The sequence below is a fragment of the Salmo trutta genome, chromosome 33 (assembly GCF_901001165.1).
Source record: "Salmo trutta chromosome 33, fSalTru1.1, whole genome shotgun sequence".
Classification (NCBI taxonomy): domain Eukaryota; kingdom Metazoa; phylum Chordata; class Actinopteri; order Salmoniformes; family Salmonidae; genus Salmo; species Salmo trutta.
This window is the reverse complement of record NC_042989.1, coordinates 40,998,487-41,021,871: the sequence shown is the minus strand read 5'-3', so window position 1 is coordinate 41,021,871 and position 23,385 is coordinate 40,998,487. Positions and strand designations below refer to the sequence as shown.

Genomic DNA, 23,385 nt, shown 5'->3' with positions numbered 1-23,385 from the left:
TTGTGTCCCTGTATTAGAGGAAGACAGGAGACATGAATAACCAAACACATGATATGTAGAGAAGTGGGGTTATGAGAGCAGAGTTGAAGCAGAGAACAAACACAAAAGACTAGGCCACATCCAATCACAGATGGTTTGGGCTGATTGGCAAAGACTAGGCCACATCCAATCACAGATGGTTTGGGCTGATTGGCAAAGACTAGGCCACATCCAATCACAGATGGTTTGGGCTGATTGGCAAAGACTAGGCCACATCCAATCACAGATGGTTTGGGCTGATTGGCAAAGACTAGGCCACATCCAATCACAGATGGTTTGGGCTGATTGGCAAAGACTAGGCCACATCCAATCACAGATGGTTTGGGCTGATTGGCAAAGACTAGGCCACATCCAATCACAGATGGTTTGGGCTGATTGGCAAAGACTAGGCCACATCCAATCACAGATGGTTTGGGCTGATTGGCAAAGACTAGGCCACATCCAATCACAGATGGTTTGGGCTGATTGGCAAAGACTAGGCCACATCCAATCACAGATGGTTTGGGCTGATTGGCAATGACTAGGCCACATCCAATCACAGATGGTTTGGGCTGATTGGCAATGACTAGGCCACATCCAATCACAGATGGTTTGGGCTGATTGGCAGAGTTTTTCTCACCTGTTTCAGTAGATAGCCCCTAGTTTGGGCTGACTGGCAGAGTTTTTCTCACCTGTTTCAGTAGATAGCCCCTAGTTTGTGCTGACTGGCAGAGTTTTTCTCACCTGTTTCAGTAGATAGCCCCTAGTTTGTGCTGACTGGCAGAGTTTTTCTCACCTGTTTCAGTAGATAGCCCCTAGTTTGTGCTGACTGGCAGAGTTTTTCTCACCTGTTTCAGTAGATAGCCCCTAGTTTGTGCTGACTGGCAGAGTTTTTCTCACCTGTTTCAGTAGATAGCCCCTAGTTTGTGCTGACTGGCAGAGTTTTTCTCACCTGTTTCAGTAGATAGCCCCTAGTTTGTGCTGACTGGCAGAGTTTTTCTCACCTGTTTCAGTAGATAGCCCCTTTTCAGGACTTTCCCACTTAGTTCCATGGCTGATAGGGAAGTCTCAGCCTTCACACTCCCTCTTTTCTTAAAGTTCTCTGACTGGGAGAGACAACATGGACACATTAACAAGGAAATACAGTAGGGTACAGGACATCTGGTTTAGACACTGTCTAAAGCACAACAGTACATGTGAATGAATCAGTGAATCAGTCAGTGAATCAATCAGTGAATCAGTCAGTCAATCAGTCAGTGAATCAGTCAGTGAATGAATCATTTAATCAGTCAGTCAATCAGTCAGTGAATCAGTCAGTGAATCAATCAACCTTCATGGAGAGAAGGGGTTACTAATATAACTAGGGACAGTCACTCACAAAGCTGTAGAGAGCAGTGGAGTCATCCAGGAACTGCTCACTGAGCCCATGGCTGCGCTGAGCCTCAACGCTCCTCAGACCTACGGGGCGTAGGAAACCTTCCTCTAGGACGGCCGAGGACAGAGTCACAGCTTCTACACGGGTCAGAGCCAGCTGATTGAACACCAGCCAGTCCACCACCGCAGAACCTTGAGGACAGAGGGGGAGAGAGAGAGAGAGAGGGAGAGACGGAAAGGGAAGGAGAAAGAGAGGGAGCAAGAGTATGAGAGAGAGAGAGAGAGAGAGAGGGGGGAGAGAGAGGGGGGGAGGGAGAGAGAGAAGGAGAGAGAGAAGGAGAGGGAGAGAGAGAGGGAGAGAGGGAGGAGAGGGGGAGAGAGAGAAGGAGAGAGAGAAGGTGAGAAGGAGAGAGAGGGGGAGAGAGAGAGGAGAGAAAGAGAAGGTAAGAGAGAGAATGAGAGAGAGAAGGTGAGAAGGAGAGAGAGGGGGAGAGGGGGAGAGAGAGGAGAGAAAGAGAAGGTAAGAGAGAGAAGGAGAGAGAGGGGAGAGGGGGACAGAGAGAAGGAGAGAGAGAAGGAGAGAGAGAGAAGGTGAGAGAGAAAAGGTGAGAGAGGGGGGAGAGAGAAGAAGAGAGAGGGGTGAGAGAGAGAGAGGATCCACAGCATCAGCACCACTGTCATTACATCCATCCACAACAACCTCAGAGATCCCCCTCCACCAACAGCACCAACAGCAGTAGTATGTTCAGCTGGGATCACATACACAAATGTCTGTTAAGTGGCATGCACACTGAATGTACAAAACATGAAGAACTCTTTCCATGACAGACTGACCAGGTGAATCCAGAGTAAAAGCTATGATCCCTTATTGATGTCACTTGTTAAATCCACTTCAATCAGTGTAGAATGAAGGGGAGGAGACAAAGGATTTTGAAATCTTGAGACAATTGAGACATGGATTGTGTGTGTGTGTGCCAATCAGAGGGTGAATGGGCAAGACAAAAGATTGAAGTGCCTTTGAACAGGGTATGGTAGCAGGTGCCCGGTGCCCCGGTTTGTGTCAAGAACTGCAACGCTGCTGGGTTTTTCACGCTCAACAGTTTCCCGTGTGTATCAAGAATGGTCCACCACCCAAAGGACATCCAGCCAACTTGACACAACTGTGGGAAGCAATGGAATCAATATGGGCCAGCATTCCTCGTGGAATGCTTTCGATGCCTTATAGAGTCCATGACCCCGACGAATCGAGGCTGTTCTGAGGGCGAAAAGGTGGATACAACTCAATATTCGGAAGGTGTTCTTGTTCTTGGCATGTGTCAGAGCGTCTCACCTGAGAAGCAGTTGCTGTAGGAGTTTCCCTGCTCGTTGTGGCTGGTCAGCTTGATGCCACTGTGGACGTCATACATGGAGTCCACCACCTGGCTGGGAGAAGGAAGGACAACACCATGTCATCTGGATACAATTCACTTCTTAGCTCTTCTCCTTGGCCCTAAACCTTTAGCTGGAATAGCTTCACTATTGACCAACTGTGTGACTGTCTTTATGGAATAGCTTCACTATTGACCAACCTGTGTGACTGTCTTTATGGAATAGCTTCCCTATTGACCGGCTGTGTGACTGTCTTTATTGACCAGCTGTGTGACTGTCTTTATGGAATAGCTTCGCTATTGACCAGCTGTGTGACTGTCTTTATTGACTAGCTGTGTGACTGTCTTTGTGGAATAGCTTCACTATTGACCAGCTGTGTGACTGTCTTTGTGGAATAGCTTCACTATTGACCAACCTGTGTGACTGTCTTTATTGACCAGCTGTGTGACTGTCTTTGTGGAATAGCTTCACTATTGACCAACCTGTGTGACTGTCTTTATGGAATAGCTTCACTATTGACCAGCTGTGTGCCTGTCTATATGGAATAGCTAAAGACTTCACTCATGTGACTAATAGACTAAATACAACCAAGCGGGCAATGTTATTACAACCAGTTTATAACATGTAATCTGGTTGTAATAATGTCATTTTAACCAGTTTATAACCATGTAATCTGGTTGTAATATTAACCAGTTTATAACCATGTAATCTGGTTGTAATAATGTCATTTTAACCAGTTTATAACCATGTAATCTGGTTGTAATATTAACCAGTTTATAACCATGTAATCTGGTTGTAATATTAACCAGTTTATAACCATGTAATCTGGTTGTAATGGTGTAATTTTAACCAGTTTATAACCATGTAATCTGGTTGTAATTTTAACCAGTTTATAACCATGTAATCTGGTTGTAATATTAACCAGTTTATAACCATGTAATCTGGTTGTAATAATGTCATTTTAACCAGTTTATAACCATGTAATCTGGTTGTAATATTAACCAGTTTATAACCATGTAATCTGGTTGTAATAACGTAATTTTAACCACTTTATAACATGTAATCTGGTTGTAATAATGTCATTTTAACCAGTTTATAACATGTAATCTGGTTGTAATATTAACCAGTTTATAACCATGTAATCTGGTTGTAATGGTGTAATTTTAACCAGTTTATAACCATGTAATCTGGTTGTAATTTTAACCAGTTTATAACCATGTAATCTGGTTGTAATATTAACCAGTTTATAACCATGTAATCTGGTTGTAATAATGTCATTTTAACCAGTTTATAACCATGTAATCTGGTTGTAATATTAACCAGTTTATAACCATGTAATCTGGTTGTAATAATGTCATTTTAACCAGTTTATAACCATGTAATCTGGTTGTAATATTAACCAGTTTATAACCATGTAATCTGGTTGTAATAATGTCATTTTAACCAGTTTATAACCATGTAATCTGGTTGTAATATTAACCAGTTTATAACCATGTAATCTGGTTGTAATGGCGTAATTTTAACCAGTGTCTGCGGTTGGGGAAAGTCTTTCAGCCTCCTAAGAGTCTCACTTCAGGCTGACGTTGTGTAGTTGTAGTGACCGGTGTCCAGTGGTTTTAGACTGGCTGGGGGTAGGAGAGTCAGCCGGGCGGAGCTTCTCCACCGCTGCACCGATATCCGCTGCCCATTGGTCACGCTCCTCCCGAGAACACGCCTCCAGAAAGTACTCGGCAGAACTCTTGGTTTGCAGTTTGAACACCAGCTGAGGTACAGTAAACAACAAAGAGGACCAACGGATGATGTTGAATACCTAAAGATTACATCTTAACCCCAAGATGATACCATGACGTGTCCAACAGCATCGAGAGATGTATCCCAACACACCTTTGAAAACTATGAAAAGCGTACTGTATCTACGATGATAGTGTCAAGTGGTCTAAGGTTGAAACTACTCTAATAAAAAACAAAATGGGACATTTACTGTAGTCTATTTATGACGAGATGACCCCAGGCCTTGCATTCTCTAGTATGATTTCAGAAGGAAGCAAAAAGCTGGGCTGGGCTCAACAGAGCTGAGCCTGTTTTCAACAATACACCCCGTCAATCTATTGACACATCTAGTGCAGCGATATATCCTCAGGGCAACAGTTTCAGAGACATGAACAGCATACACTATATAATGCTATTCTATTAGAATAGAATTATAATTCTAGAATAGAATCATAACTCTAGAATAGAATTATAATTCTAGAATAGAATCATAACTCTAAAATAGAATTATAATTCTAGAATAGAATCATAACTCTAAAATAGAATTATAATTCTAGAATAGAATCATAACTCTAAAATAGAATCATAATTCTAGAATAGAATCATAACTCTAGAATAGAATCATAATTCTAGAATAGAATCATAACTCTAGAATAGAATTATAATTCTAGAATAGAATCATAACTCTAAAATAGAATTATAATTCTAGAATAGAATCATAACTCTAGAATAGAATTATAATTCTAGAATAGAATCATAACTCTAGAATAGAATCATAATTCTAGAATAGAATCATAACTCTAGAAAACAATAGAATATAATGGTGTTCTAATCACAGAGATCAGCATTAGAAACATGATGGAGTAGGTAATATGTAATTCTATGATTTGAATGCTGTTCGACAGCCATAATGTCACTGATTCCAGACGAGGTAAACGTAAAGGGGCTTGTACATTAACTCACCGGGCGGTTGTCATACTCCAGAAACGGACAAGAGATTTTACAATCGGTCAACATGATCCTCCCGCGTTGACAGGAGTCTCTCTTCCCTCCATCATATTTATAGTAGAGCAACTTGTCTGGCTTGAGTACAAACCAGCGAGCCTTCCAGTTGTGAACTACATGACCCTAGAGATACAATTAGAAAATATATATTAATTAAAATACTACGCATCTTATAACTACTTATTTAAAACAATGTTATAACACATTGATGAATAATAGTCGAGTGAAATGCGCATCGTATGGACATATAACGGTTTATTTATATCATACCCGTTTCACAAGGAATCCCTCTTTCAGGATCGGGTTCTGCTGATCTTCTTCCATAGTCAGTCAGCTGTTCTACCTCGGCTCTGGTGTGGAGTAATGGTATATCTCTCACCTGGCTGGTGAGTCATCTGGTACACACCCAGCCAGCACAGAACTCTCACAACATCGGAATGCAGGAAAAAAAACACGTGGCTCTTTCCACAAAAAAAGTATTCTTCTCTACAGCGCTATAGCGCATTTGAAGTATAAAAAGTAAATTCCGATTAAATCGACATATGCAGAGTTTTTAAGTGGATCCAGTCTCCGCAAAAACAGAAACAGGGACAGTAATGAGTAATCGTCGGTTACGTGCACACAGTAATAGTCAGATTAATATAATAGTGTAATGAAACAGCAGGAACGCGCTCAACCGGCCAAGCACACGCGCTGTCGTGGATGCAAGGTCCGATCCCTTCTGACACCAGTGTAAAGAAACAGGCAGGGAGCAGGTCTCGAACCCTCGACCTTCTAGCCCGAAGTCCGGCGCGCTATCGACTGTGCCGCAAAAGCATGTTCGAACGGCAGAGTCGATATCCGCGCTTATAAACCCAGGGTCGTTACAATAGTTCAATGTTAACGTTTTACATGCTTTACAAAAATAACAATTTCCCTAATAAATCCTGTTTACATGATCACTTCTGAAATCAGGTCTGGTGGGACTATAAATAAACGTTATACCACGGAAACCGCTTATTTGATTCCGAGTTCGGACATTTGAAAACTATTCCGTTTATTCGAACTCACTTCACTCATGCTAGCACATAGGCAGATGAAATACACCGCTGGAACTCCGATTAAGGTGTTTGCATATCCTCATTTGAAAAAAAAGGTGTTTTAACCTTCGTATTCTTACTTCCGATTATGACCTTACCCTGATTAAGATAAGCAGAGTAAGGTGTTTACATGATGACTATGCCATACTCGGCCTACTGCCATAATAAGTTTAATATCGAATTATTAGTGTGCATGTAAACGTACTTATTTACTTTACATTTTCTACCGCGCTGTAGTGCAGCTAGTTAGGCTTCGGGTTAAATACAGCCCATACTCTCTGTAAAATACAACATCTTGTTTGTGGATCTGCTCGCAACATGGAACAGTAACCCCAAAGACCGGCAGATGGCGATATTAAGTCGTTTCATCTTACTGTCCAAAGGGAATGTTTGCAGCAGGCTATTACACTCCTATAGTTACTTGACGCCTGGATAACACCGAACACGCAAAATAGAACACGGCATCATCTGGATATGTATGCAACAAAGGTTCAACATTCACATTCTGCTACCATTTCTATCAAGCCGTCTACACATACAGTTTGATGCATAGGTTCTGATAAATCCAACGTACGCACCACACAGAAAGCACCTCAACTGTCTCTGCAACGCAACGCTGCACAGCAAACACATTGGAAATGAATGTACTTCTTCTGGTGTACCGAAAATAAATAATCTCAGTCGGTGTGATGTAGGCGTTATTCTTAGTTATGAACAAAAATATAAAACGCAACATGCACCAATTTCAAAGATTTTTACTGAGTTACAGTTTATACAAAGAAATCAGTCAATTGAAATGAATTCATTAGGCCCTAATCTATTGATTTCACATGATATGCATCTGTTGGTTAACAGATGATGGGGATTTGGGCCTAGTCTCGGAGAAGCAGTATATCCTTCACGTAGGACTCATTAAAGAAAAAAAATATTTGTCTAATCTGAGGTGAGTAATCGCTGTTCTGATTTCCAGAAGCTCTTTTCGGTCATAAGAGATGGTAACAGCAACATTATGTACAAAATAAGTTACAAACAATGCGGGGGGGGGGGGGGAAAAACCCCACAGAAAATAGCACAGTTTGGTTAGGAGAAAAAATAATGTAGCATGACACACACATCTATCTCCTTTTTCATATAGCTGCATTACTAATCTCATGTGTATATACTGTATTATAAACTGGTACTGTATTCTATACTATTCTGCTGTATCAGAGTCTATGCCACTCTGACATTATGTTTATCTATTCTTAATTCCATTCCTTTACTTAGATTTGTGTGTGTATTGGGTATGTGCTGTGAAATTGTTAGATATTACTTGTTAGATATTACTGCAACTGTAGGAGCTAGAAAACACAAGCATTTTCGATACACCCGCAATAACATCTGCTAACCACGTGTATGTGACCAATAAAATGTCATTTGATTTGATTTTAGGCTGTTGATTGTGACCTGTGGAATGTTGTCCCACTCCTCTTCAATGGCTGTGCGAAGGTGCTGGATATTGGCGGGAACTGGAACACGCTGTCATCTGAAACATGCTCAATGGGTAACATGTCTGGTGAGTACCAAGGCCATGGAAGAACTGGGACATTTTCAGCTTCCAGGAATTGTGTGCAGATCCTTGTGACATGGGGGCTGTGCATTATCATGCTGAAACGTGAGGTGATGGCGGCGGATGAATGGCACAACAATGGGCCTCAGGATCTCGTCACGGTATCTCTGTGCATTCAAATTTCCATCAATAAAATGTAATTGTGTTCGTTGTCCTTAGCTTTTGCCATCTGCCCGGTACAGTTGAAACCGGGATTTATCTGTGAAGAGCCAGTGGCCATCGAAGGTGAACATTTGCCCACTGAAGTCAGTTACAATGCTGTAGTCAAATCAAGACCCTGGTGAGGACCACGAGCACGCAGATGAGCTTCTCTGAGACGGTTTCTGACAGTTTGTGCAGAAGTTCTTTGGTTGTGCAAACCCACAGTTTCATTAGCTGTCCGGGTGGCTGGTCTCAGATGATCCCGCTGATGAAGAAGCCAGATATGGAGGTCCTGGGCTGGCGTGGTTACACGTGGTCTGCGGTTGTGAGGCCGGTTGGACGTACTGCCAAATTCTCTAAAACAACATTGGAGGCGGCTTATGGTAGAGAAAATAACATTAAATTATCTTGCACCTGTTGTTTACATAGTATGTGACAAATAAAATTTGATTTTGATCTCCAGTGGACCGGTTCTCCATTCAGGCTGCAAAGGAGTCGATTTTCTCCTAAAGTCGATTTAATGGTGACAAGGCAGAGAAAAAAAAAAAAAAAAAAATATGCATACTTTCTTTATGAAACACCATTTCCCATCACCATGCTAGGGTGGCTAATGCTATTTCCTAGCATTTGCATACAGACCAAAGGGTAAACAACAGACTCCAGCAAACTGATTGTATGACTTTGTGGCTGTGCTATCTAGTCAAAACCTTTTCAAAGCGGCAGTACTGTTTACCATCGGTGGGACCGTTCTAGCCAATGAGAGGGCAGATACACGTCTGAACAGGCACAAATCCTATATAGTGCTTCTTCTCAAAGTGGCCGGGATGTCATGTGTCCTACTTATATATCAGTAAGTTACACTCGTAAAAACCTAAGCATTACAAAACTTCTATTCGATCAAATATTGTAGCAAATAAGCCATGATTTTTTTTTTTTACATGCTAGCAGACAACCATAGATTATCACTCGTTGCGCTAACGCTAGTTAGCATTGGCTCGCAAAACTACCACTAACTTCCTTCATACTGGACACAAAGACATAAAAATGGCATCCACGAGTTCATCAGACTCTGGGAAGGTGGATACAAGGGGCTTGCGGTCCAAACACTTAAAAGACACACCCTATCCCCTAAGCCCTCAAATTAAGTGGACACTTCTGATGATGTAACATGACGTCTGACGAGTGTACACTTGCAGGTCGAGGGAGGAAGGAAGGATTGCATGTCTACTTATATTAACTATAAGATTATTAATATACGTCTACTGTATGATAGATAGTAAATTAATTAGCTAAATAATATTAGCCTGCCTACTGTATGATAGATAGTAAATGAATTAGCTAAATAACATTAGCCTGCCTACTGTATGATAGATAGTAAATTAATTAGCTAAATAACATTAGCCTGCCTACTGTATGATAGATAGTAAATTAATTAGCTAAATAACATTAGCCTGCCTACTGTATGATAGATAGTAAATGAATTAGCTAAATAACATTAGCCTGCCTACTGTATGATAGATAGTAAATGAATTAGCTAAATAACATTAGCCTGCCTACTGTATGATAGATAGTAAATTAATTAGCTAAATAACATTAGCCTGCCTACTGTATGATAGATAGTAAATTAATTAGCTAAATAACGTTAGCCTGCCTACTATATGATAGATAGTAAATTAATTAGCTAAATAACATTAGCCTGCCTACTGTATGATAGATAGTAAATTAATTAGCTAAATAACATTAGCCTGCCTACTGTATGATAGATAGTAAATGAATTAGCTAAATAACGTTAGCCTGCCTACTGTATGATAGATAGTAAATTAATTAGCTAACTAACGTTAGCCTGCCTACTGTATGATAGATAGTAAATTAATTAGCTAACTAACGTTAGCCTGCCTACTGTATGATAGATAGTAAATTAATTAGCTAAATAACATTAGCCTGCCTACTGTATGATAGATAGTAAATTAATTAGCTAACTAACGTTAGCCTGCCTACTGTATGATAGATAGTAAATTAATTAGCTAAATAACATTAGCCTGCCTACTGTATGATAGATAGTAAATTAATTAGCTAAATAACATTAGCCTGCCTACTGTATGATAGATAGCAAATTAATTAGCTAACTAACGTTAGCCTGCCTACTGTATGATAGATAGTAAATTAATTAGCTAACTAACGTTAGCCTGCCTACTGTATGATAGATAGTAAATTAATTAGCTAACTAACGTTAGCCTGCCTAGCTGGAACTTCTGAAGAAGGAAAATGCTTTATTTCTACAATCTCCAAAAGCTAACCAAACAAAAACATCATTACTTTTACGAGACGTGTTTGTGCCGTAATGTGCATTAGTAGCACAATCACTAACATCTTTACATTCGTTTTTACTTACACTTGTATGTTGACTTACCCATATTAACGTTGAGGTTTTAAGTTTCGGCTGACATTTCATAGCGGATGTACAATCATCGCGAATTGAATTATGGGGCATTTCAGGCCCCGGATTGAACATAATTGTACACTCGCAAACTCGATCAAAAACGAGGGCTGAGGTGCTCATGTTGCGAACTTCCCCTGTTTGCTAATGGTTTGGGCCGACGTCCAAGATGGTGACGGGGATTCCCTCAAGGGCATAAAGCGATGGTAAGTGTCTTTTATGAGTTTAAAATGCAGCAAAAGCCTCAAAATCTGTAAGTATCACTTTAACCAAATTCGACACACTCTCATCGACGCCACCTGTCGGAGAAGACAGATTTTGGGCCCAGTTATCCCTCTCGCTTCACCTCTTCCTCTCTGACCAGACATATTCATTAGTTGACGTCATAGAGCATACAGAAAAACATTTTGCAACAGAAAAGAAAGCAGGTTTTTCTTATTGGACATAGTTGACATAATACCTCCCAAAATTCCAGCTCAACACCCGTTGAATTTGGCTGGTGTCAGTAAATGTCGTCAAAAAAACCAAATTAAATTGTTGCCAGCAGCACAGTTGCAGTCACCAACGCTCTGGATAACATGAAACAAGCCTAACCAGCTCTGCTAGGGAGAGTAAACTGGTCAGAGTGACGTGTTCTCTCATTTGTGTCTGGAAGTAGCTAGCAAGCTAGCTTGGGGGCTTGACTGCCGTTGTGATGGTCAGAACGCTCGGATCAAACCTACTCCTGGACCAGAGCGTCCAGTGTGTGTTCTGAACGCTCCGAGAGCGAAACGCTCTGAATTTACCAACGGACAATCTGCCAACGCTCTGAATTTACCAACGGACAAACTGACGACGCTCTGAATTTACCAACGGACAATCTGCCAACGCTCTGAATTTACCAACGGACAAACTGACAACGCTCTGAATTTACAGCACACTCTGAGCGCTCTCTGGTACTGTGAATTTGCAAACGCACCCTTGGTTGCACCAGCACCTTATTGTTTGACTCTGCACTTGGTTTCTTTCTTCCCTCACGCTCCTCTCTGGTCTGTTTGCGGCTGTGTTATCGTGTGGAATCCGTCCTCTCCTGTCTGAGAGAGCGAACACATGTTCATGGAAAACAAAGTATGTGTTAATAAAAGCAGTTTAGTCATCCTTTAAAACTATGTACACTGAACAAAAAAATAAACACAACATGCAAAAATGTCAATGATTTTACTGAGTTACAGTTCATAAAAGGAAATCAGTCAATTTAAATAAATTCATTAGGTCATAATATATGGATTTCACATGACTGGGCAGGGGCGCAGCCATGGGTGGACCTGGGAGGGCATAGGCCCACCCATTTGGGAGCCAGTCCACCCACTGGGGAGCCAGGCCCAGCCAATCGGAATGCGTTTTTTCATAGTCAGACTATTCTACAATGAAACCTGTCTTTTTTATTTATAAATCCACTGTTTAACATTGTGTGTATAGACTGAAATTAATATTTAAAGACATTGTAACCATTGTTTGCACAATGCTCAGCCCTGCTACAGAGGATATTGTCCAGCCCTGCTGTGGTAGTTCACTAAACTACAGAGGATGTTGTCCAGCCCTGCTGTGGTAGTTCACTAAACTACAGAGGATGTTGTCCAGCCCTGCTGTGGTAGTTCACTAAACTACAGAGGATGTTGTCCAGCCCTGCTATAGTAGTTCACTAAACTACAGAGGATGTTGTCCAGCCCTGCTGCAGTAGTTCACTAAACTACAGAGGATGTTGTCCAGCCCTGCTGTGGTAGTTCACTAAACTACAGAGGATGTTGTCCAGCCCTGCTGTGGTAGTTCACTAAACTACAGAGGATGTTGTCCAGCCCTGCTATAGTAGTTCACTAAACTACAGAGGATGTTGTCCAGCCCTGCTGTGGTAGTTCACTAAACTACAGAGGATGTTGTCCAGCCCTGCTGCAGTAGTTCACTAAACTACAGAGGATGTTGTCCAGCCCTGCTGTGGTAGTTCACTAAACTACAGAGGATGTTGTCCAGCCCTGCTGTGGTAGTTCACTAAACTACAGAGGATGTTGTCCAGCCCTGCTGCAGTAGTTCACTAAACTACAGAGGATGTTGTCCAGCCCTGCTGTGGTAGTTCACTAAACTACAGAGGATGTTGTCCATCGAAGTTGTTGTCTCCGGCTCTTTTGATATCAGATTCACAAGGTTTGTGGTAGTTTGAAAGGGTTTCATGCACCTTAGACTAGGAGTGTTTCCAATTCACACCCCAGCCCTGTAGTCACAGCACTGATGAAAAGGGAAGATATCTATAATAATAATATTTTTTCATAGCCTACGACTAGGACCCAGAGTTTTACCTGACCAGGTCATGAGATCGGGAAAAACTCAGGCCCTAGAAAAGATACATACTCATTTTGCCATACCAATTTTTTAACCCGTGGTGCCACCCCTGCTGGCACCACGTTAAGAAACAACGTTATTCTGTGTGAATTTCAGTACTTCTGCGTAACGTTTTCCTCATTGGTTCTATTTTAAAGTCATGTCCTCAAATTGTTTCTGACAACGTTAAGAAAGCTTTTCATAAAAACCACAAAATGTTTAACGTTCAAGGGAAAGTTCTAAGAATGTTATTTAAAAACATACATTCCATTCTCAGCATCAAACAAAAAAAACACTCTCTCTTGTTAAGTCTGGCCTACCATTGTAGGTTTTGCCACAGTATGCTATGCCTAATGAATTCCAGCTAGCACATTTGGTTCCTTGGAAGTTGTGGGATTCCAATTTTTTTGTTTTCCCATTGTTTCTGGGAACGAAGTTGTACGTTTCCAGACCGGTAAAACATAACGTTTTTTTTTTATACGTTGTGAGAACGGAAGTGACACTTTCGCCTGTTCTGGGAACATACATTTTTAGGTTGCAGGGAGGTTCTGAGAACATTTTACTATGTTTCCCTTAAAGTTTACCTGGGAGGTTTTAACATTCTGAGATGGGAAATTATTAGGTTATTTGAAGGTAATTAAATAACATTCTGAGAACATGTTTCAAAAATACTTTTTAATAACACTGCTAGCTTAGTTTGGGTTAAGTGTTTCGAACTTCAAGCACAGATGGGACACATGGACATTTATTTGCTTAGGCATTAATCATGCAAACACCTCGGTTTTTTTATATATCTGGCACGGCATCAATCTTCTGTTCTCTATCCATGGAATTAGTCCACTGCGGCACCAGGATGGAGATAGAATACCATGTTTTATGTTTTTTTAACCCATACAAAGCTGTTCATTTTAGTATATTCAAACAGACCCCATTTCAAATGAAACAAGGCCTATTAACATTTAACAAGATAGAGGATAGAGTTTTGTTCGACGCTAAGAATGTAATGTATGTTTTTTTAAATAACATTCTTAGACGTTTTCTTGTGGTTTTTATGGAAGGTTTTCTTAACGTTATGGTAACAATTTGAGAACGTGACTTTAAATAGAACCATGGGGAAACCTGTAAGGAAACATGATGTTGAAGTACTGAAATTCCCACAGAAGAATGTTGGTTCTTAATGTTCTAGGAACAATTTGAGAACGTGACTTCAAATAGTAGTTCCTACAGGTTTCCTCATGGTTCTATTTGAAGTCACGTTCTCAAATTGTTACGAGAACGTTAAGAAAACATTATGAAGTACAGAATGTATATATATATATATATATATTTTTTTTTTTACATTCTCTGATTTCTTAACGTTCTCTGAACTATTTGAGAGCATTCCCAATGTCAAACCAGTTGGAGAATGTTCCTACAACATTACCAACATTGAAATTGAAATGTAACCGTGTTGGATCCTTTAGGCAGAATTCCGTTAAAGTAATGAAATACCATTTTTTTTTTTTTTTTTTTTGGCAAGTTCCTTTGCCAAAGTTCTGAGAATGTTCCAAAGCCAAGCAACTATCCTGCAACATTCCCAGAAAGTTGTGGGAAGATTGTATGCAAAATAACCCCACTCTCACCAAACTCTAGGAAACATATGGTTCTCAGAACTTTATGTGTTAGCTGGGAGTCACTAGCGTTTCTTGGACAAGTTCAAGTACACAAGAATGAGTAGCCTAGTCTTTTTAAGATTGAGTGAAATAGGGGGACAAAATATATATATATATTTGACTTATTTGTATCAAGGGTTTAGTCTTTGAATCGTGGATTGTGTACATTCCCTTGGCCTCCTGTTGGTTAACTCTTGATGCCTTGTCTTGTTGTAAAGATACTTAATACAGCAGGATTATTGATAGACTTATTTTGTCTTCAACGTTTTAATTGACTAGCCAAACTAAACTACCTTTACAAGCCTCTGTAGAATAACCTCTGATCTTTTTTTTTTTTATTTTTTTTTTAGAAATAAGACAAACAAGGATATTTTATTTTCAAATTGAGAGTAGGCTATGCATTTGTTAAATAACCTACTTTGATGGATCATGATTTTATTTTATGTAAAGGCTATTTTTTTGTCTGGCAAAATTAAGAAAAGACACTGCATCAAGACTTGTTTTACTTTCCTATTTTGAACATGGAGTTATTCTACCATCAAATATGAAGTAAGTGGAAGTCCACTGGCATTCTCCGGTTAGTACCCTCCAGACGCACCCTCTTCAACATCTGATTCAGAACAACTGGCGTGAAGGAGTGTCCGCCGACGCGACCGTTCCCAAAAGGGCAGTGTCTCGTAATGGGTAAAGATCTACGTCAGCTCTGCCGAGCCTCTCCCATATTTGGGCAACCACTCAGGGGGAAGAACCCCCCTACCCCCCGCCCCCGGATAGCAGATCTGCATCCGAGGTGAGGCAACATGCATCGCCCGAAGTCAGAGAAAATGCACACAGCTCCACAGTTGCATGATCCAGAGCAACATTTGCGCGTGGACGACATTGGTTGAAGCAGACAGCGAGCCTCCCGCCAGGTGCCATCTGAAGGGGCGGAATGCCATCTTGTGGACTGAGAAAGATTTGTTATTTTTCCCTTTCCAATACTCTCGACCATGTGTCTGAATATGGAGAAGGGACAACTTTTTCATTGCACCCACACATGTGTAAGATGCAAATCTTTTGACATACATAAACACTGTGAAACTTTGGATTGACAAAACTGTGTTTATGCACCAAGGTTTGCCTAAAACCTGGTCCACTCTGGTTTGTAGCTCAATTGATATACTTCTGTCACAACAAAAGGCTTGGTTTAGTCCTGTGTGGCTCAGTTGGTAGAGCATGGTGTTTGCAATGCCAGAGTTGTGGGTTCGATTCCCACGGGGCACCAGTACAGATATTTTTTTTTAATGAAATGTATGCATTCACTACTGTAAGTCGCTCTAGATAAGAGCGTCTGCTAAATGACTAAAATGTAAAAATAATGTAAAATGTTTAGGCAGTAAGATGCGTCCCGGTAATGACCTGGCACCCAGCGCTGGACTCCACGCATTAAAAATAAACCCAGGGGAAAAACGCTATCATAAAGTTATCATACCCATCAATCTACGGTACCGGTACCACAGCACCTTGTAACCCAGCTGGAAAAGGGACAGCTCTGAGAAACTGACCCCTTCTGTGATAACAGACAGGGGTCAATTCATAATTCAATCCAATTCCCAGGAATGAAACCAATTGCCTACAGGAACCCATAACCTATATCAACAAGCACCTCATAGGGACTAGTGATCTACAAGCAGGAATCTGCAATGAAGGCCAGAAATGAGCCATCTATGGGGAAGGAGTGCCCCCTTGTGGACAGAGAGCGACTCACATAACTTTTTGCTCTCACTCTGGGGAGATTAATATACCCCTTGAACCTTTTGAACATCATGGAATTTGGGGTGAGAGAGGGGGCTTTAAAAATGGACAAGCTTCCAAACTAAGTTGTGCCCCCCCCACACACACACACACACAGTCACTCCTACTAGACCGGCTCTAACGCTCGTCAGATGTGGCAGGGCTTGAAAACTATTACGGACTACAAAGGGAAACCCAGACGCAAGCAGCCCAGTGACGCGAGCCTACCAGACGAGCTAAAGGCCTTTTATGCTCGCATCGAGACAAGAAACACTGAAGCATGCACGAGAGCACCAGTGGTTCTGGATGACTGTGTGATAACGCTCTCGGTAGCCGATGTGAACAAAACCTCTAAACAGGTCAACATTCACAAAGCCGCTGGGCCAGATGGATTACCAGGACGTGTACTCAAAGCATGCACGTACCAACTGTCAAGTGAAAATATTTCGAAGTGGACTCCTGATGATTTCTTGCGTTTCTGCAATGGTTATCAACTGTACCGCAGAAATGGAACGTAAATCACAGGAAATGGCTGTGGCAGCTGTAGAGAAGTACTTGGGTGTACAAAGGATTTTACTGCAGAAGAGGTACAAGCTGTGTTGAGCGATAGTGTCCCGCCCTCTCAGGCTTCCGGCCTGCTGTAGGATCACATAAGGGACAAGTAGTGGAATAGTGATGTTTATTTTATGGATGTAGGGCAATTTGTATAGGAAGTGTAATGAACTCTAGAACAATAGGTGGAAATACAGAGCTTGATAAGAGGAATAGATTAATAGGGAGACTGTGAATGGCCTCACACTCCAGTACAATAGGTGACGGTGTATGCACCTCATGGTTGCAATCCGCCAATACAAATTTAAAGAAGAAGCCATGTCTTTGTGGAGGGTCTCACCGGTCGCTCAGACCCCTCCCTCCAGGGGTTACCCGAGCCAAGTGCACTGAGGATGCTTCCTCATGGGAGGTGCCAGCAAGCCCCGCTTCCTCCAACTCCTGGAATTGGAAAAAGGAATGTGATTGCCATAACGCAGGGGAAAGCTAGTAAGTTTCATTCGCCGGAGGATATGCATGCTAGCCAACGTTAGCCACGATGAGGCTTCTAGTCTAAGCTGGGCTAGCTAGCCTCTTTGACCTCAACACGATCCGTTTGGAATAACCAAGCGACTTAACGCTAGCTACGTATGCTAAACAAGAGCTCTACCCAAGCAATTCCTCCGCTAGGAAGCCAGAATAGTTAGCAGTAGCTAGCTTGCCTCGGCAAGTTAGCTAACCTGGCTAGCATGCTATGTCAAGATGGTGCCAATAGACATGGCAGCTCTGTTTCTAGCTCCTAAGCAATTTTGCAGTATTTTTTTCTGTGTTAGTTCTTACATTACTAGCCCAGAATGTTTTTTTGTGTTATTACATACAGCCGGAAATAACTTTTGGATATCAGAGTTGCGGTAACTCACCAGCATTCCGACCACAAATACGACTTTCCTGAATTGGATACTTTGTTCGTACCCCCCAAGACAAGGAAGGCTCCTCCAAGACGCCCCCCCAGCAGAGAAGAGGTATTCGGAATGGACTACTAGTCCGACTCAGGAGGTGTGCACAACATCCACCGCTTCCGAGTATATTACTTGCTAATGTTTAGTCCCTGGACAATAAAATAGATGAGCTCAGGGCGAGGATCTCCTTCCAGAAAGACATTAGGGACAATAACATACAGTCCTCTGTTTCACAGAATCATGGCTCTCTCCAGATATACTGTTCCCGTCCATACAGCCAGCAGGGTTCTCAGTTCATCACATCAGACAGGAATAAAGAACTCTCCAGGAAGAAGAAAGGCGGTGGATTATGTTTCATGATTAACTCCTCATGGTGTGATTGTAATAACGTACAGGCACTCAAGTCCTTTTGTTCACCTGACCTAGAATACCTTACAATCAAATACAGACCGTACTACCTCCCAAGAGAATTCTCTTCGGCTATCAAAAACAGCCGTGTATATTCCCCCTCAAGCCGATCCCACGGCGGCCCTAAAGGAACTACACTGGACCTTGTTCAAACTGGAAACCACATATCCTGAGGCCGCATTTATTGTAGATGAAGACTTTAACAATGTGTAGGGTTAAAGTTGATTTTGGGGGTCTTCTAAACACCCCCACCATTGATTATGTTGTTATTCATTTGCTTACGTGACATTGTACTTATGCTCACTGTATAGCTGAATATTGATGCCTCTGTCTGTGTCTAGCTCTCTGCCAAAACCCCGCAGCCCCATGTCTGTGAGAGAAGGTGAGAAAAGCGACTGAGGGTGTTAGCGAGACACAGAGAGACGGCGTCTGTTTGTCTCTGAAAAAAGGCTAAATTTGCATACCGCTGAGACAGGTTCTCAGAAATCTTGTGTTAATAATAACTTGTTCTTTTATCTGCACATACAGGGTTTGACATAGGATAAGGTGTGATCTCGGTTATATAAAACGCTGTCTTTCTTTTGTTCGGGGCAGAACTCAGGAGAGACATCAGTTGTGTGTCTGATGTTTGATCTTTGACTTCTGTCTACAGCTGTATTTTGATTACAATTGTTATGATTTATAAGTACACATTTTCAATATTCCTTATTTGTTAAGTAAATAACGGAGCCCAGAAAAGTGGAACCAACAAAAGCACATCTGAGGGAAAACGGTAGTAAAGTTTTATCAACATTGCTTGTAGTAATCACGCTTCAAAAACTCTCAAACATTGTTACATTCCTTTCCGGGAAAGCTACAAAGCCCTCCCCCACCCTCGCTTCGACAAATCAGATCCCGACTCCATTCTGCTCCCCACTTCCTATAGGCAGAAATTCAAACCGGAAGTAACCGTGGCTCAGTTGGTAGAGCATGGTGTTTGCAACACCAGCATGGTGTGTGCAACGCCAGGGTTGTGGGTTCGATTCCCATGGGGGGCCGGTATATGAAATGTATGCATCCACTACTGTAAGTTGCTCTGTTGCTCTGGATAAGAGTGTCTGCTAAATGACTAAAATGTAAATGTAAGGTCTATTCAATGCTGGTCTGGCCAATCGGAATCCATGCTTTAAGATAGTTTTGATCATGCGCTCTGAGATATGTTCCGGGTAGCCTCTGAGAACAACATACACAGACAAGGTGACTGAGTTCATCGGGAAGTGTATAGGGGATGTTGTTCCCACTGTGACTATTAAAACCTACCCAAACCAGAAACCATGGATAGATGGCAGCATTCGTGCAAAACTGAAAGCATGAACCAACGCATTTAACCACGGCAAGGTGACTGGGAATATGGTTGAATACAAACAGTGCAGTTATGCCCTCCATAAGGCAATCAAACAGGTACAGAGACAAAGTGGAGTCGCAATTCAACAGCTCAGACACAAGACGTATGTGGCAGGAACTACAGACAATCACGGACTACTAGGGGAAAACCAGCCATGTCGCAGACACCGACGTCTTGCTCCCGGACAAGCTAAACATGACGCGGGCCGCTCCCAAGGACTGTGTGCTCTCATTCTCCGTGGCCGACATGAGTTAGATATTTAAGCGTGTTAACCCTCAAGGCTACCAGCCCAGATGGCATCCCTAGCTGCGTCCTCAGAGAAAGCACAAACCAGCTGGCTGGAGTGTTTACGGACATATTCAATTTCTCCCTATCCCAGTCTGCTGTCCCCACTTGCTTCAAGATGTCCACCATTGTTCCTATACCCAAGAAAGCAAAGATAACTGAACTAAATGACTATCGCCCCGTAGCACTCACTTCTGTCATCATGAAGTGCTTTGAGAGGCTAGTTAAGGATCATATCATCTCCACCTTACCTGACACCCTTTACCCACTACAATTTGCATACCGCCCCAATTGATTGCCATCGCATTGCACACTGCCCTATCCCATCTGTAAGAATGCTGTTCATTGACTACAGCTCAGCCTTCAACACCATAGTACCCTCTAAGATCATCATTAAGCTCGGGGCCCTGGGTCTGAACCCCACCTTGTGCAACTGGGTCCTGGACTTCCTGACAGGCCGCTCCCAGGTTGTGAAAGTAGGAAACAACACCTCCACTAAGCTGATCCTCAACACAGGGGCCCCACAAGGGTGCATGCTCAGCCCCCTCCTGTACTCCCTGTTCACCCATGACTGCATGGCCACGCACGCCTCCAACTCATCATGGTTGCAGACATAACAGTAGTAGGCCTGATTTACCAACAATGACGAGACAGCCTACAGGGAGGAGGTGAAGGACCCTGTCGGAGTGGTGCCAGGAAAATAACCTCCCCCTCAACGTCAACAAAACGAAGGATCGTTGACTTCAGGAGACAGCAGAGGGAGCACCACCACCCCCCCCCCCCCCCCATCCACATCGACGGGGCCGCAGTGTAGAAGGTGAAAAGTTTCAAGTTACTCGGCGTACACATCACTGACAATCTGAAATGGTCCACCCATACAGACCGTGTGGTGAAGAAGGTGCAACAACTGAAGAAATTCCTCTTGGCCCCTAAGACCCTCACAAACCTTTACAGATGCAGGGAACGTCTACTCTGTGAAATGCAAGTGTGCAATAACTCAATTTGCTTTTGCACTGCCAAAGTTGTAAAAAAAAAGTGTGCTAAGGGTAAAGTCTACAAATTTTGTTCATTACATATTCTAGTTTTGGGAACAGAAAACTGTATTGAGATCAAATGTTTAATTGATGAGAAAATTAACAGAATGTCAGACAAAATTCACCTCGTTGCATCTTCTCCAACTACCCGCAACTGGGCTTCCTCTCACTACCAAATATGGTAGTGAGTGGAAACACCAACAGGATGCTTCACATTTATACAGTACATCCAGTGAAATCATTGTTCAATCTGTGTTTTAGAAGCTGCTGTACAAAATCAAAAGTAAAACACGCAAAAACAAAACTTAAGAATGGGAAGCAGTGAAATAGCGCACATAGAACCGATCTACTTCTTAGACTTGCTTTCAACGAGAATGACAGATCTATAAGTCGCATATCTATGTGAACTTGGGCGTGTCACCTAAAAAGTGACATAATGTAGCTTTAACACTGTGTGTTCATATTCACTCAATTTTAGGATGCAGCGTGCTGTCCCAACACACGATGACATTCTAATAGTATAAAAAGCCCTTACTTGACACTAAAAGGTTGTATTATATACCCATTTGAAGAAAAACAAATACTTCATTTGTTTTGTTAAGATTACTGTTTTTCTCAAGGGACCCCCATCTCAATTTCATGGGTAAAAGCACTTCCGTCCGTAGCTGTAACACATCTAGCCACAAGCCCCTGACTAGCCATGGTGATAAACTGGACTGCACTGATCACAGAATAAGGAGGTGGTAGTTGCAGCAGCAGATTAATATTTGAGTGTGAGAGATTTTAGTGCAGAATATCTAAAGAGTTTTGAGAGAAGGGGTTCCATACTCTCAGGCCGACCCCTCCCAGGCCGACCCCTCCCAGGCCGACCCCTCCCAGACCGACCCCTCCCAGGCCGACCCCTCTCAGACCGACCCCTCCCAGGCCGACCCCTCCCAGGCCGACCCCTCCCAGGCCGACCCCTCTCAGGCCGACCCCTCCCAGGCCGACCCCTCCCAGGCCGACCCCTCTCAGGCCGACCCCTCCCAGGCCGACCCCTCCCAGACCGACCCCTCTCAGACCGACCCCTCCCAGGCCGACCCCTCTCAGACCGACCCCTCCCAGACCGACCCCTCCCAGGCCGACCCCTCTCAGACCGACCCCTCTCAGACCGACCCCTCCCAGACCGACCCCTCCCAGGCCGACCCCTCCCAGACCGACCCCTCCCAGACCGACCCCTCTCAGACCGACCCCTCTCAGACCGACCCCTCTCAGGCCGACCCCTCTCAGGCCGACCCCTCTCAGGCCGACCCCTCTCAGACCGACCCCTCTCAGACCGACCCCTCTCAGGCCGACCCCTTCCAGACCGACCCCTCTCAAGCCGACCCCTTCCAGACCGACCCCTCTCAGGCCGACCCCTTCCAGACCGACCCCTCTCAGGCCGACCCCTCCCAGGCCGACCCCTCCCAGACCGACCCCTCCCAGACCGACCCCTCCCAGACCGACCCCTCTCAGGCCGACCCCTCCCAGACCGACCCCTCCCAGGCCGACCCCTCTCAGGCCGACCCCTTCCAGACCGACCCCTCCCAGACCGACCCCTCCCAGACCGACCCCTCTCAGGCCGACCCCTCTCAGGCCGACCCCTCTCAGGCCGACCCCTCTCAGGCCGACCCCTTCCAGACCGACCCCTCTCAGGCCGACCCCTCTCAGACCGACCCCTCTCAGACCGACCCCTCTCAGACCGACCCCTCCCAGACCGACCCCTCTCAGGCCGACCCCTCTCAGGCCGACCCCTCTCAGACCGACCCCTCTCAGACCGACCCCTCTCAGGCCGACCCCTCTCAGGCCGACCCCTTCCAGAACGACCCCTCTCAGGCCGACCCCTTCCAGACCGACCCCTCTCAGGCCGACCCCTCCCAGACCGACCCCTCTCAGGCCGACCCCTCTCAGGCCGACCCCTCCCAGACCGACCCCTCCCAGGCCGACCCCTCCCAGGCCGACCCCTCCCAGACCGACCCCTCCCAGACCGACCCCTCCCAGACCGACCCCTCCCAGGCGGACTTGTGGATAACAGAAGTAGAGACAGTATTGGAAGTCGCTGCTGACTCAGTCTGCCTAGCAAAATGGTCAAGAGTATTAATACATGTGTTATTTCAAAAGTATGTCTGACACTTCTGGTTTAGGGTCAAGGTGGTGGGAGGGCCAAGTAGTGGGATGGGGTGGTGGGAGG

General features: G+C 43.6%; 1 protein-coding gene and 1 long non-coding RNA gene across 3 annotated transcripts in view; both read right to left on the bottom strand.

The window, feature by feature from the left end:
* plek2 (pleckstrin 2) overlaps positions 1-6,164 on the bottom strand; it is a 9,579-nt gene extending 3,415 nt beyond the window's left edge. For both annotated transcript variants that reach the window (XR_003871531.1, XM_029730972.1), the window contains exons 1-7: positions 5,806-6,164; positions 5,494-5,658; positions 4,332-4,522; positions 2,723-2,814; positions 1,397-1,584; positions 1,023-1,124; positions 1-8 (exon numbers count right to left, since the gene is read on the bottom strand). The exon at positions 1-8 is cut by the window's left edge. Coding sequence is in view for 1 of the 2 variants with exons in the window: in XM_029730972.1 (XP_029586832.1) it covers positions 1-8; positions 1,023-1,124; positions 1,397-1,584; positions 2,723-2,814; positions 4,332-4,522; positions 5,494-5,658; positions 5,806-5,859 (800 nt within the window). In the remaining variant the exon portion in view is untranslated. The remainder of the gene's footprint in view (positions 9-1,022; positions 1,125-1,396; positions 1,585-2,722; positions 2,815-4,331; positions 4,523-5,493; positions 5,659-5,805) is intronic.
* On the bottom strand, positions 2,876-4,313 carry LOC115173013 (uncharacterized). The gene is made up of 2 exons (XR_003871532.1): positions 3,243-4,313; positions 2,876-3,026 (listed from the first exon to the last, which is right to left on the bottom strand). It is a non-coding gene; the product is annotated as an uncharacterized LOC115173013 (long non-coding RNA).
* Positions 6,165-23,385: the final 17,221 nt, after the last annotated feature.